Source organism: Elephas maximus, chromosome 4 (genome assembly GCF_024166365.1).
Source record: "Elephas maximus indicus isolate mEleMax1 chromosome 4, mEleMax1 primary haplotype, whole genome shotgun sequence".
In the NCBI taxonomy this organism is placed as follows: Eukaryota; Metazoa; Chordata; class Mammalia; order Proboscidea; family Elephantidae; genus Elephas; species Elephas maximus.
Window position 1 is genome coordinate 196,866,264 of NC_064822.1, and position 11,346 is coordinate 196,877,609.

General features: G+C 52.1%; 1 protein-coding gene across 3 annotated transcripts; it reads right to left on the reverse strand.

Annotated features, from left to right (window-relative positions):
• Positions 1–6,688: 6,688 nt before the first annotated feature.
• LMF2 (lipase maturation factor 2) lies at positions 6,689–11,283 on the reverse strand. 3 transcript variants are annotated; one of them, XM_049884773.1, is made up of 14 exons: positions 11,125–11,283; positions 10,376–10,629; positions 10,250–10,278; positions 9,912–10,129; positions 9,657–9,835; positions 9,099–9,240; positions 8,877–9,011; positions 8,689–8,794; positions 8,516–8,612; positions 8,244–8,426; positions 7,991–8,159; positions 7,677–7,788; positions 7,510–7,606; positions 6,689–7,424 (listed from the first exon to the last, which is right to left on the reverse strand). In XM_049884773.1, the coding sequence occupies exons 1-14, from the start codon at positions 11,216–11,218 to the stop codon at positions 7,200–7,202; spliced, it is 2,040 nt and encodes a 679-aa protein (XP_049740730.1). In that variant the 5' UTR covers positions 11,219–11,283; the 3' UTR covers positions 6,689–7,199. The 3 variants fall into 3 exon arrangements, with proteins under 3 accessions (XP_049740730.1, XP_049740727.1, XP_049740728.1); XM_049884770.1 differs by having other exon boundaries at positions 6,689–7,429; XM_049884771.1 differs by lacking the exon at positions 10,250–10,278 and having other exon boundaries at positions 6,689–7,429; positions 9,099–9,209.
• Between the last annotated feature and the right edge of the window lie 63 nt (positions 11,284–11,346).

The following is an 11,346-nucleotide window of genomic DNA, read 5'->3' on the forward strand; positions in this document are numbered from 1 at the left end:
TTGTCAGTTTGGCCAATGGTTTATCAATTTTGTTGAGTTTTTCAAAAAACCAGCTTTTGGCCTTGTTAATTCTTTCAATTGTTTTTCTGTTTTCTGTTCCATTTGGTTCAGCTCTAACTTTTATTATTTGTTTTCTTCTGGTGCCTGTGGGTTTCTTTTGTTGTTCTCTTTCTATTTGTTCAAGTTGTAGGGATAGTTCTTTGATTTTGGCCCTTTCTTCTTTTTGGATGTGGGCATTTATTGATATAAATTGGCCTCTGAGCACCACTTTTGCTGTGTCCCAAAGGTTCTAATAGGAAGTGTTTTCATTCTCATTGGATTCTATGAATTGCTTTATTCCATCCTTCATGTGTTCTATAATCCAGTCTTTTTTGAGCAGGATATTGTTCAGTTTCCAAGTGTTTGATTTCTTTTTCCTGCTTTTCCTGTTATTGATTTCCACTTTTATGGCCTTATAGTCAGAGAAGATGCTTTGTAATATTTCAATGTTTTGGATTCTGGTAAGGCTTGCTTTATGACCTAATATGTGGTCTATTCTAGAGAATGTTCCATGTGCACTAGAAAAGAAAGTATACTTGGTTGCTGTTGGGTGTAGTGTTCTGTATATGTCTACAAGGTCAAGTTGGTTGATTGTGGTATTTAGATCTTCCGTGTCTTTATTGAGCTTCTTTCTGGATGTCCTGTCCTTCACCGAAAGTGGTGTGTTGAAGTCTCCTACTATTATTGTGGAGCTGTCTATCTCACTTTTCAATGCTGATAGAGTTTGTTTTATATACCTTGCAGCCCTCTCATTGAGTGCATAAATATTTCATATGGTTATATCTTCTTAGTGTATTGTCCCTTTAATCATTATATAGTGCACTTCCTTATTCTTTCTGATGGATTTAACTTTAAAGTCTATTTTGTCAGAAATTAATATTGTCACTCCTGCTCTTTTTTGATTGTTGTTTGCTTGATATATTTTTTTTCCATCCTTCGAGTTTTAGTTTGTTTGCGTCTCTAAGTCTAAGGCGTGTCTCTTGTAGGCAGCATATAAGCGGATCTTGTTTTTTAATCCATTCTGCCACTCTCTGTCTCTTTATTGGTGTGTTTAGTCCATTTACATTCAGGGTCATTATGGATAGGTATGAATTTAGTGCTAACATTTTGATGTCTTTTGTCTGTTGACCGTTTCTTTTTCCCACTTGATTTTATGTGCTGAGTGGATTATCTTTACATATTGTCCTTTCCTCCTATTTGTTGTTATTGATTTTGTTTCTGCTGAGTCTGTATTTTTCCATTGTATTTTAGTTTGTTGAGTAGGATAGTTTGTCTTCTTTGTGGTTACCTTATTATTTACCCTTATTTTTCTAAATTTAAAACTAACTTTTATTTCCTTGTACTGCCATATCTCCCTCTCTATATGGAAGGTGTGTGATTACATTTCTTAGTCCCTCTTTATTATTTTAGTGTTGTCTTCTTTTACATTTTTTTTTTCTTTTACATAGTAACATCGCCGTTACCCTGTGCTGGGCTTTTTTTTTTTTTTTTAATCTTGCTTTGTTTTTTTGGATTTCTCTGTCTGGGTTGACTTCTGGTTGCTCTGCCCAGTGTTCTAGTCTTGGGTTGATACCTGATATTATTGATTTTCTAACCAAAGAACTCCCTTTAGTATTTCTTGCAGTTTTGGTTTGGTTTTTACGAATTCCCTCAACTTGTGTTTATCTGGAAATGTCTTAATTTCACCTTCATATTTAGGAGACAGTTTTGATGAATATATGATTCTTGGCTGGCTATTTTTTTCCTTCAATTTTTTAAATATGTCATCCCATTGCCTTCTTGCCTGCGTGGTTTCTGCCCAGTAGTCCGAGCTTATTCTAATTGTTCTCCTTTGTAGGTGACTTTTCTTTTATCCCTCGCTGCTTTTGTTTTGTGCTCTTATAATTGTCTCTTTATCTTTGATTTTGGCAAGCTTGATTATAATATGTCTTTGTGACTTTCTTTTAAGATCTACCTTATATGGAGTTTGATGAGCATCTTGGATAGATATCTTGTCATCTTTCACAATATCAGGGAAGTTTTCTGCCAACAAATCTTCAACAATTTTCTCTGTATTTTCTGTTATCCCTCCCTGTTCTGGTACTTCAATCACTCGTAGGTTATTTCTCTTGATGGAGTCCCACATGATTCTTAAGGTTTCTTCATTTTTTAAATTCTTTTATGTGATTTTTCTTCAAATATATTAGTGCCAAGTGATTTATCTTCAAGTTCAGAAATTCTAGCTTCTACTTGCTCAATTCTGCTCCTCTGACTTTCTACTGAGTTATCTAATTCTGTAATTTTATTGTTAATCTTCTGAATTTCTGATTGCTGTCTATGGATTTTTCCAGCTTATTAAACTTTTCATTATGTTCCTGAATAATCTTTCTAATTTCTTCTGTTGCTTTATCTGTGTGTTCTTGGCTTGTTCTGCATATTGTCTCATTTCCTTCCTGATGTCTTGAAGGGTTCTGTATATAAAATTTTGTATTCTGCATCTGGTAGTTCCAGGAATGCACTTTCATCTAGAAGATCCCTGGATTCTTTGTTTTGAGAGCCTGTTGAGGTGATCATGGCCTGTTTCTTTATGTGACTTGATATTGACTGTTGTCTCCAAGCCATCTATAAGTTATCGTATTAGTTTATGCTTGTTTACTGTGTTGTAGCTGCTTGCTTTGTTTTGTTTTGGTATACCCCTATGGGTTGCTTGAGTGAGCTGTCTTGATTATTTTCACCTTTGGAGCTCTGGCGTCCTGTCCCCAGCTGGCTAGAGCTTTTACCAGGTATATCAGTCTAGGAGTCCATTCAGTTTTCTTGTATGAATTCAGCTCAGGTTTCTAGGTAGCTGATATCAAGTGTGTGGTACAGGCTGTGTCCTACAGTCTTAGAGGGGCAGGGGTGATTGGCGTGTATACCAGTATCTGATTGCAGCAGGGGGTCACGCTCTGAACAAGGCAGGGGGCTGAGAACCGACCCCCAAGTGTCTCTGAGGAAAACGCATCTCTGTTCCCTACAGCGTGCTGGTCGGTGGGTTCTGCACAGGGGCCATGGGCACCCAAAGTAAGGACTGGGAGGTACCAGTTATCTTTTGACCCCTGGCTGGGTGATCTGAGTGGAGCTACCAGTCCTTAGGTCCCTATTGTGGGTAGGTGAGGACCTTGTTTAATAGGCAAAGCAATGTCAAACGTCAAACACCCACCTCCCCACTGCACAGCTGAAATGGTTGGAGTTTGCCAACAAGGGCTTATTCTCCTGAAATAGGCCCACACAGGTCCATGCAGAAGGGAAAGGTGCTCAAGGTCCACAGATGGTTTATGCCTGGACAGGAGCTGCTTCTGTCCTGAGCTTCCCTGGTTAATGGAGCTAGCAAATTATCTTTCCCCCCCCAAGTTGCAAACTTTTTCCTTCCCCAAGGCCGGACAGACGACTCTAGGTGCTCACCAGGGTCTATCTCAGGCCTAGGGATTCAGCCGCTGAAGCCGGCTTGGGGGTGGGGGTGTGGTGCGGTAAAATATCCACAAGTACTTAGCTTTTGCCTAGAGCGCCCTTCTCCTCAGGTTCGGGAGGTATGAGTGGGCTGTGTGGCTGCTGCTTCTCCCTGAGGAAACTTCAGCCACATGCTAGTACCAGCCTGCCACCGCTGCCCCGGGAATGGTGCCTGAGGGCTCCCCGCAATTCAGGTCCGGTAACTCCTCTCCACTTCTGAACGGCCTCTCCCTCCCCCTGCCCCTCAGTTCGTTGTCTAAGCTTGCCTTTGATGCTCAGGGCTCTCAGCTTGTCACAAATATACTCATTTCACTTGTTTTTTCAGGTCTTTGTTGTAAAGAGGGCTCGAGGGAAGAGTCTGTCTATTCCGCCATCTTGGCTCCACCTCCTCTTTCCATCTTCTTTTGATGCTTCCTGTGTCATTTAATATTTTCCCCATAGAATCCTTCACTATTGCAACTTGAGGCTTGAATTTTTCTTTAGTTCTTTCAGCTTGAGAAATGCTGAGTGTGTTCTTCCCTTTTGGTTTTCTACCTCCGGTCTTTGCACATGTCATTATAATACTTTGCTTTGTCTTCTAGAGCTGCCTTTTGAAATCTTCTGTTCAGCTCTTTTACTTCATCATTTTTCTTTTGCTTTAGCTACTCAAGGTTCAAGAATAAGTTTCAGAGTCTCTTCTGACATCCATTTAGGTCTTTCTTTGTCTCCTGTCTTTTTAATGACCTCTTCCTTTCTTCATGTATGATGTCCTTGATGTCGTTCCACAATTCGTTTGGTGTTCGGTCATTAGTGTTCAACGCATCAAATCTGTTCTTGAGATGGTCTCTAAATTCAGGTGTTTATACTCAAGGCTGTGCTTTGGGTCTCATGGACTTATTCTAATTTTCTCCAGTTTCAACTTGAACTTGCATATGAGTGACTGATGGTCTGACCCGCAGTCGGCCCCTGGCCTTGTTCTGCCTGATGATATTGAGCTTCGTCATTATCTCTTTCCACGGATATAGTTGATTTGATTAGCGTGTAGTCCATCTGGTGAAGTCCATGTGTTTAGTTGCTGTTTATGTTGGTAGAAAAAGTTACTTGCGATGAAGAAGTCATTGGTCTTGCAAAATTCAATCATGTGATCTCCGGCATTGTTTCTCTCACCAAGGCCATATTTTCCAACTACTCATCCTTCTTTGCTTCCAGCTTTCACATTCCAATCTCCAGTAATTATCAAGGTATCCTGATTGCATGTTTGATCAGTTTCAGACTGCAGAAGTTGATAAAAATCTTCAATTTCTTCATCTTTGGCCTTAGTGGTTGGTGCGTAAATTTTAATAATAGTCATTTTAACTGGTCTTCCTTGTAGCCGTGTGGATATTATCCTACCGCTGACAGTGTTGTACTTCAGGATAGATCTTGAAATGTTCTTTTTGATGATGACTGCAACACCATTCCTCTTCTAGTTGTCATTCCTGGCATAGGAGACCATAACCCACTAAACCGCTGCTGTTGAGTCGATTCCTACTCATAAAACTCATAGCGACCCCATAAAAAAAAAAAATTTTTTTTTTTTTTTTTTTCAGAATAAAACTGCACCATAGAGTTTCCCAGGAGTGCCTGGTGGATTCGAACTGCCAACCTCTTGGTTAGCAGCCGTAGCACTTAACCACTACGCCACCAGGGTTTCCATATGATTGTCCAGTTGAAAATGACCAATACCGGTCCATTTCAGCTCACTAAGGCCGAGGATACAGGTCTTTATGCTTTCCATTTCATTGTTCAGAATTTCCAATTTTCCTAGATTCATACTTTTTACATTCCACATTCTGATTATTAATGGATGTCTGGAGCTGTTTCTTCTCATTTTGAGTCATGCCACGTCAGTAAATGAAGGTCCCAAAGCTTTACTCCATCCATGTCATTAAGGTCGACTCTACTTTGAGGAGGCAGCTCTTCCCCAGTAGTCTTTTGAGTGCCTTCTAACCTGGGGGGCTCATCTTCCGGCACAGTATCAGAAAATGTTCACTGCTATTCATAAGGTTTTAACTAATTCTTTTCAGAAGTGGTTTGCCAGGTCCTTCTTCCTAGTCTCTTAGTCTGGAAGCTCTGCTAAAACCTGTCCTCCGTAGGTAACCCTGCTGGTATTTGAGTACTGGTGGCATAGCTTCCAGCATCACAGCAACACACAAGCCCCTGCAGTGGGACAAACTCACAGACGTGTTGGGGTTGCTATGAGTCAGAATTACCTGATGGCACACAACAACTGTTTTAAAGTAAAGCCAGACCTGTAGGTCGTATTTTCAGTGTTCAAGAGCCCAATCATACAGATGGCACGGGACCAGGCAGCCTTTTGTTCCCTTGTGCATGGGATTGCCCTTAGTTGGGCGTCAAGTCTAAGGCAGCCAACGAGAACCCCTGAAGGCATCCAAAAGCTCTAGGCTCAGGCCCCCTGAAACCATGCCTTGTGGGGGCACAGGGTCCATTGGAGGGAGCAGGGAGTGGGGTAGGAGAAGCTGGGCATACGGGACACTCCAGGGGTCTGTGAGGGAAAGCAGGGGGCCTGGGAGCCGAGGACAGAGTAGGAGCAGGGCAGCTGGGCTGTGAGTTTCCCACAGAGGGGTGACCCCCGGCGAGAGCCACAGACCTCAGGACCCAGCAGAAGTCTGGACCTAGCCCCCACCCCAGGCTCCCCGCATCCTCTTCCCAGGAATCAGTGCCTCTGCCTGCCTAGGTCTCCAAACTGGAGGGCAGAGGTTGCTAGACATATTCTCTCTTTCCATCCACCTTCCTGCTCCCTCCCCCCATCCGCCGGAGCATCCAGGGTGGGCACCTTCCTTGGGCCCCCCCATCCACCTGGACCACATGCCCCATGGTGGCTGCCCCCAACCTCCCTTTATGCCTTGCCTAAGTCGGTCCAGTGCCGTGGCTTTGCTGGAGTGGAAGAAAAGGGCTGGGCTTTGGCAGGTCCCCCAGCCCTTGTGTTCCCTTGGACGAGTCTGGCCCCACATCCCACCGCCTGGCTCTGCGCCCTGCAGGATGGAGCTGGGAGGCCTGAGGGCATCCATCAGTCTGTGCGGAGAATGCTAGGCTGGGATGCAGAGCTACCTGACTTGAGGCCACTGCCCAGCTGGACAGAGCTCTGGCTGGCCACTCCATAGCAGGGAAGGGGCTACTTTGACCACTAGACACATGGTTTGGCACAAAAGACACCTTTATTGGTTTACAGATCCAAATACCTATTCCGCCTCTTTTTTCAGCAAGTCAGCCTCATTCCTTGCCTCTTGGGGACTCCAGACCCAGACCCTCATGAGAGGACCAGAGGAGAAGGGGCTCCTGCCTGCCAGCTGCAAGGTTTGTCCAGGGAAGGGCTGTGATGGGGCTGCTGGGCCATGGGCCGCCCCCTGGGCTCATTGCTGAGACCAAGGAATATATGGGAGGCATGGGGGTGACAAGTGATCCTTGAAGCCACAGGGAGCCAGGGTCACCCAGGAGAGCCTCATGGGTGGGGGGCAGCACGCCAATCTGCGTCTGCCACAGCAGTGTTGGTTAAGGCACTCGTGGCTAGCCGTGTGCTGCTGAGGGGAGGCCTGCGCTGCTGGGGGACCCTCCCTGCCCCCTTGGGGACACCCATCTCAACGAAGCACAGCTACTTCTTTCGCCGGGGGGTCCGTGCCCCGCTGCTGCAGCTGTCAGGGGTGGGGTTGGCCTGTTCACTGGCAGCTCCTGGCTCCTTCTTGGAGGCTGTCCTGTGTTTCTCCTCCCTGCTGGTGGGTGGGGAGTGGGCAGATAGCAGGCCCTGGACCACCCTGATGGCCCCTATGGCCACAAGGAGGCCCCAGAGCAGGGCGGGGGCCCCCACGGAAGATAGCTGGGTCCGCACCCAGTGCAGGGCCTGGGGCAGGGAGCTGCTGGTGCTGCGGGGTCGCGGTGGGCTCCTATCCTGTCATGGGGGGGAACACAGTGAGGGTGGTCCACGGAGGGCAGTCACCTGAGCCCCCCCAGCCAACTGACACCTCCTACCTGAAGCCCAAACTGTGTGAGGAGTGTGTCCAGCGTGGGGTCCCCCAGCGCCACGGGCGGGAAGAACTGCTCTACCCACTGGCGGCGCCACCACCGGCTGCAGCAGGTCTGGCGGTCAGTGCGTGTCTAGACCCAGGCCCCCCCACCCGCCTCGTGCACCAACCTACCCCTGTTCCCCAGGCTGTGAGAACCAATACTTGTAGCGCTGGGCGCGAATGTAGGTGGGCGGCTGTTTGTGGAAGGGGTACCTGGTGAGATCATCCTGTATCAGGCGGATCACTGTGGGATGGAGAGCCTGGCTCAGCCTTGGCCGCCCCATATCCCCACCAGTGACTGGCCGACTGGCTGTCCTCCTTCACATCCCTGCGCTCTTTCCATGCCGGCCCCACCTGCACATCACCCCCATCTAGCACCACCCCCTCTCCATCCCATCCCACCCCTCCCTCCAACCTTCCCTCACCCTGGCCCGGCCCCCCCTCACCAGGCTCCTGGCCCTGCAGCAGTCGGAGGACCAGGCCAGTGAACCAGGGGCTGTGTGTGTGTGGCCCCAGTGCCGCAAACCACATCTGCCAGTCGAGGCGTGGCTGGTGAGGTGCCACGATGGGCGGAGGCCGGCTCATGTTCCCAGGCTTGTACATAAACTCAATTTCCTGCCAGATGGTGCCACAGTCAGTGGCCAGCTGGGTCCACGCCCACTCGGCCACCCACCGTGAGGCCCACCTGCAGGGGCTTACTGTCCAGTGGTTTCCATCGTAGCTGCCCTCCAGTACTACCTCGGGCCGCCCACCCAGACCGGTCATCTGGCGGAAGAGGCCATAGGAGTTGGCCAGCTGTAGGTGCTCCACGGCGCCAAAGAGGCGATGGGCCCCGGTCCAGAGGCGCCCATGGGTGCCCGGCTCCATGTAGGAGTAGGGTACCTGAAGACAGATGAACAGAGACTCAGTGCGGCTCTGAGCACCCGCAGTGCACCCCAGCTTCCCCACGCCCTCCTCCCCTAGCTACCCACCAGGCTGACAGTGAATAAGGCCACTGTGGCCGTGCCAAAGACGGACAGCTGGACCGCAGACCAGAGCTTCCACAGCCACCCGCGCACCTGTGTCCACCTGGGGGGAACTAAGGGTGGTCAGGCCTATGGGCATACCGCTGTCACCTCTACCTCCCTGACTCTGGCCCATGTACCTCCAGAGTGCAGCCAGCAGCTCCCAGGCAAGGGAGGCCCCACCAAGCCACATGGTGGGCAGGGTCACTGTCTTCAGCCACTGGGAGAACTGGTGAAAAGTGAAGTCTGTGGGGAAGGGGGAGTTGGGGGCAGGTGTGAGGACGGGTGTGAGGGGAGCAGCCCACCCTCCCTCCCAGCCAGTGCTCACTGGTTCTAGAGTGGATGGTACGTTGTTCCCAGTCCACTTCCAGGCTGAAGTAGTGAGCAGTGCCATAGGCCAGCAGCCCGTAGACAGCCAGCTCCAGCAGCAGGGCCAGCATGGTCAGAAGGGCCCTGGGCCAGGCTATGGGGAGGACAGTCATGGTTGACTGGGGATGGGGGTGGGCGGGCCATGGGGGAGCTAGAGCCGGGGCCACAGGGGGGAACTTACAGGCAGGCATCTTTTTGCGGCGGCTGCGGTCCCGCTCAACACCTAGATGCTTGTCATCCAGCAAGGCAGTGCAGAGCACCAGGGTGAGCAGGTTGAAGAAGTTGTAGTTGCCTGTGATGATGATCAAGACTTGCAGCAGGACCTAGGGGGGTCTGCACTCAGAGTTTCTGAAAGCCATCCCTGGAGCCCTTCAAAGCCTGCTGCGCCTGGCCCCACCACAAGCACCCTGACCACATCTGTCTTGGTCTCCACTGCAGACAGCCCTCCCTGTTGTGGCTTGGGAGCACACCCCTCACCATCCCCCAGCTCGTTTCCACCTCATCTGCCCTCAGCCAGTGCTTGACTCTTCCACAGTTCTCGTGATCTCAGCACATGGCAAGTGGTCCTTCCCCACCTGGCTCCTGCTGACCTAGACACCGATATCCTCAACATGGCTGTAATCCTCCCACTGCGGGCCTACCCCTCCACACCCCTATTCTTTGCCATTGCTGCTTCCTGCCTGGAAGTGCTGAGCAGAGCTGAGCCCTGCTTGGGTCTCCAAAGCTGAGCCCCACCCACCTGGGAGTAGAAGGCTGCCAAGCGCAGGCGGCGGAGTGGGGAGAAGAACAGAGGTGGCACTGCAATCTCGATGAGGAAGGTAGCTGCCACGCTGAGCCTGTGCAGCCAGACAGGCAGGTGGTGGGCGAACCAGGCAGCGGGTGTGGGCAGGCACTGTGTCTCGTAGTGGTATGTGAGGGCTGCAGGGTGGGGGGGCAGACAATCAGGGCCAGCTGGAGCTCCCAGATCACCCCGGTTCCAGGCCAGGATCCTCACCGGTGAGCCCCCACCATGCGGGGCAGCGGCTGGTCAGCTTGACCACACCCGAAGCGAACATGAGCCGGAACAGCAGCCAGCGCACTAGCCAGAAGGGGAGGTCTTCGTGGGGCGCAGCTCCCGTCAGCCTGCCCTGGGAGTCCTGCTTGCGAACCGGGGGCTGCCTCAGCGGGGCCACCAGCACAGCCAGGAAGCCAGTCTCCAGAAGCAGGGAATCCCTATTGGAGAGAAAAGAGTACAAAGGGCCCCCCTCACCAGTCGCTGCCCTCAAAGGGGCCTCCTGCAGAGTGAGACACACTTGCCCAGCCCTCCTGCAGCCCGAGCCCGGAGCCACTCACCACTGGAAATAGAGGAACACCTGGCCCACCTGCAGGGAGAGGGGCTGTCAGGGGGCAAAGGGGTGTGTCTGGGCACCGGGCAGGGCAGAGATGTGGGGGCGGGGAACAGAGGGTGGCCCCACTTGCCTGGCAGGCCGACAGATAGGCAGCCCAGAGCAGCAGGTAGGTGAGGCGGTGGCGCAGTGGGCGGAGCAGCACAGCGCCCACAGCCAGCAGCGTGCCCAGCAGGCTCAGCAGCTCCAGGCCCTGGGCAGTGTCCAGCCCCAGCCTTGGCACCTCCCACAGGAGCGTCGGCATCTCCCACAGCTGCTGCCAGCGCCCCTTGCCCTGTGGCCGCAGCATCCTCCGAGCCGGCAGGATGCCCTCAGCACCATATAGGCCTGTGAGAGGGCACATCAGGGCCGGGGCACCGTCTTTGCAGGCTAGGTCCCCCACCCCAGGTCAGGGTCTGCAGAACCCTCCACTCAAACCTGCAGATCCCACCCCCCAGGACCCAGAGCGCCTACCTGACACCCTAGGTCGGGAAGTCCCACCCTGCAGAGCCCAGCTCCCCTCCCCTCCTGGTCAGAGCCCTCCCCTTCTACCTGCCCTACCACGTCTGGGCAGAGGCTTCTCCCGCCCACGTCAGTTCTGCCCCCCCCCCCCCGCCTCAAATCAGAGCCCGGAACCACGTGGAAAGCAGACCATTGCTCTCACGTCCGCCCCCAGCATCCCCGCGGCCCGCAGGATACGGACCGCCGCCCCCACCCCACGCACTAAGGCCCGAACCTCACTCCTGTCCCCCGCCCCCAGACAGCAGAGGGTCAGGCCAGGCGAGGAGCGGACGCGAGGCCCCGAGCGCGGATCGGGGGGTGTCCCGCCCTCGGCACCCTCACCCGGGATCTGCTTGTAGAGGGAAGCAAAGGCGAACATGAAGACGGCGGCCACGCCCTGGAGGAAGAGCTGCCGCGGGAGCCTGGAGGCCGCCATGTCCGCTACGCGGCCGGCTGGAGACGAGCCAGCCAAGGCCGCTAGGCCGCCAGGCCCCGCCCCGCCCGGCAGGCCCCGCCCCGCCCGGCAGGCCCCGCCCCGCCCGGCAGGCCCCGCCCCGCCCGGCA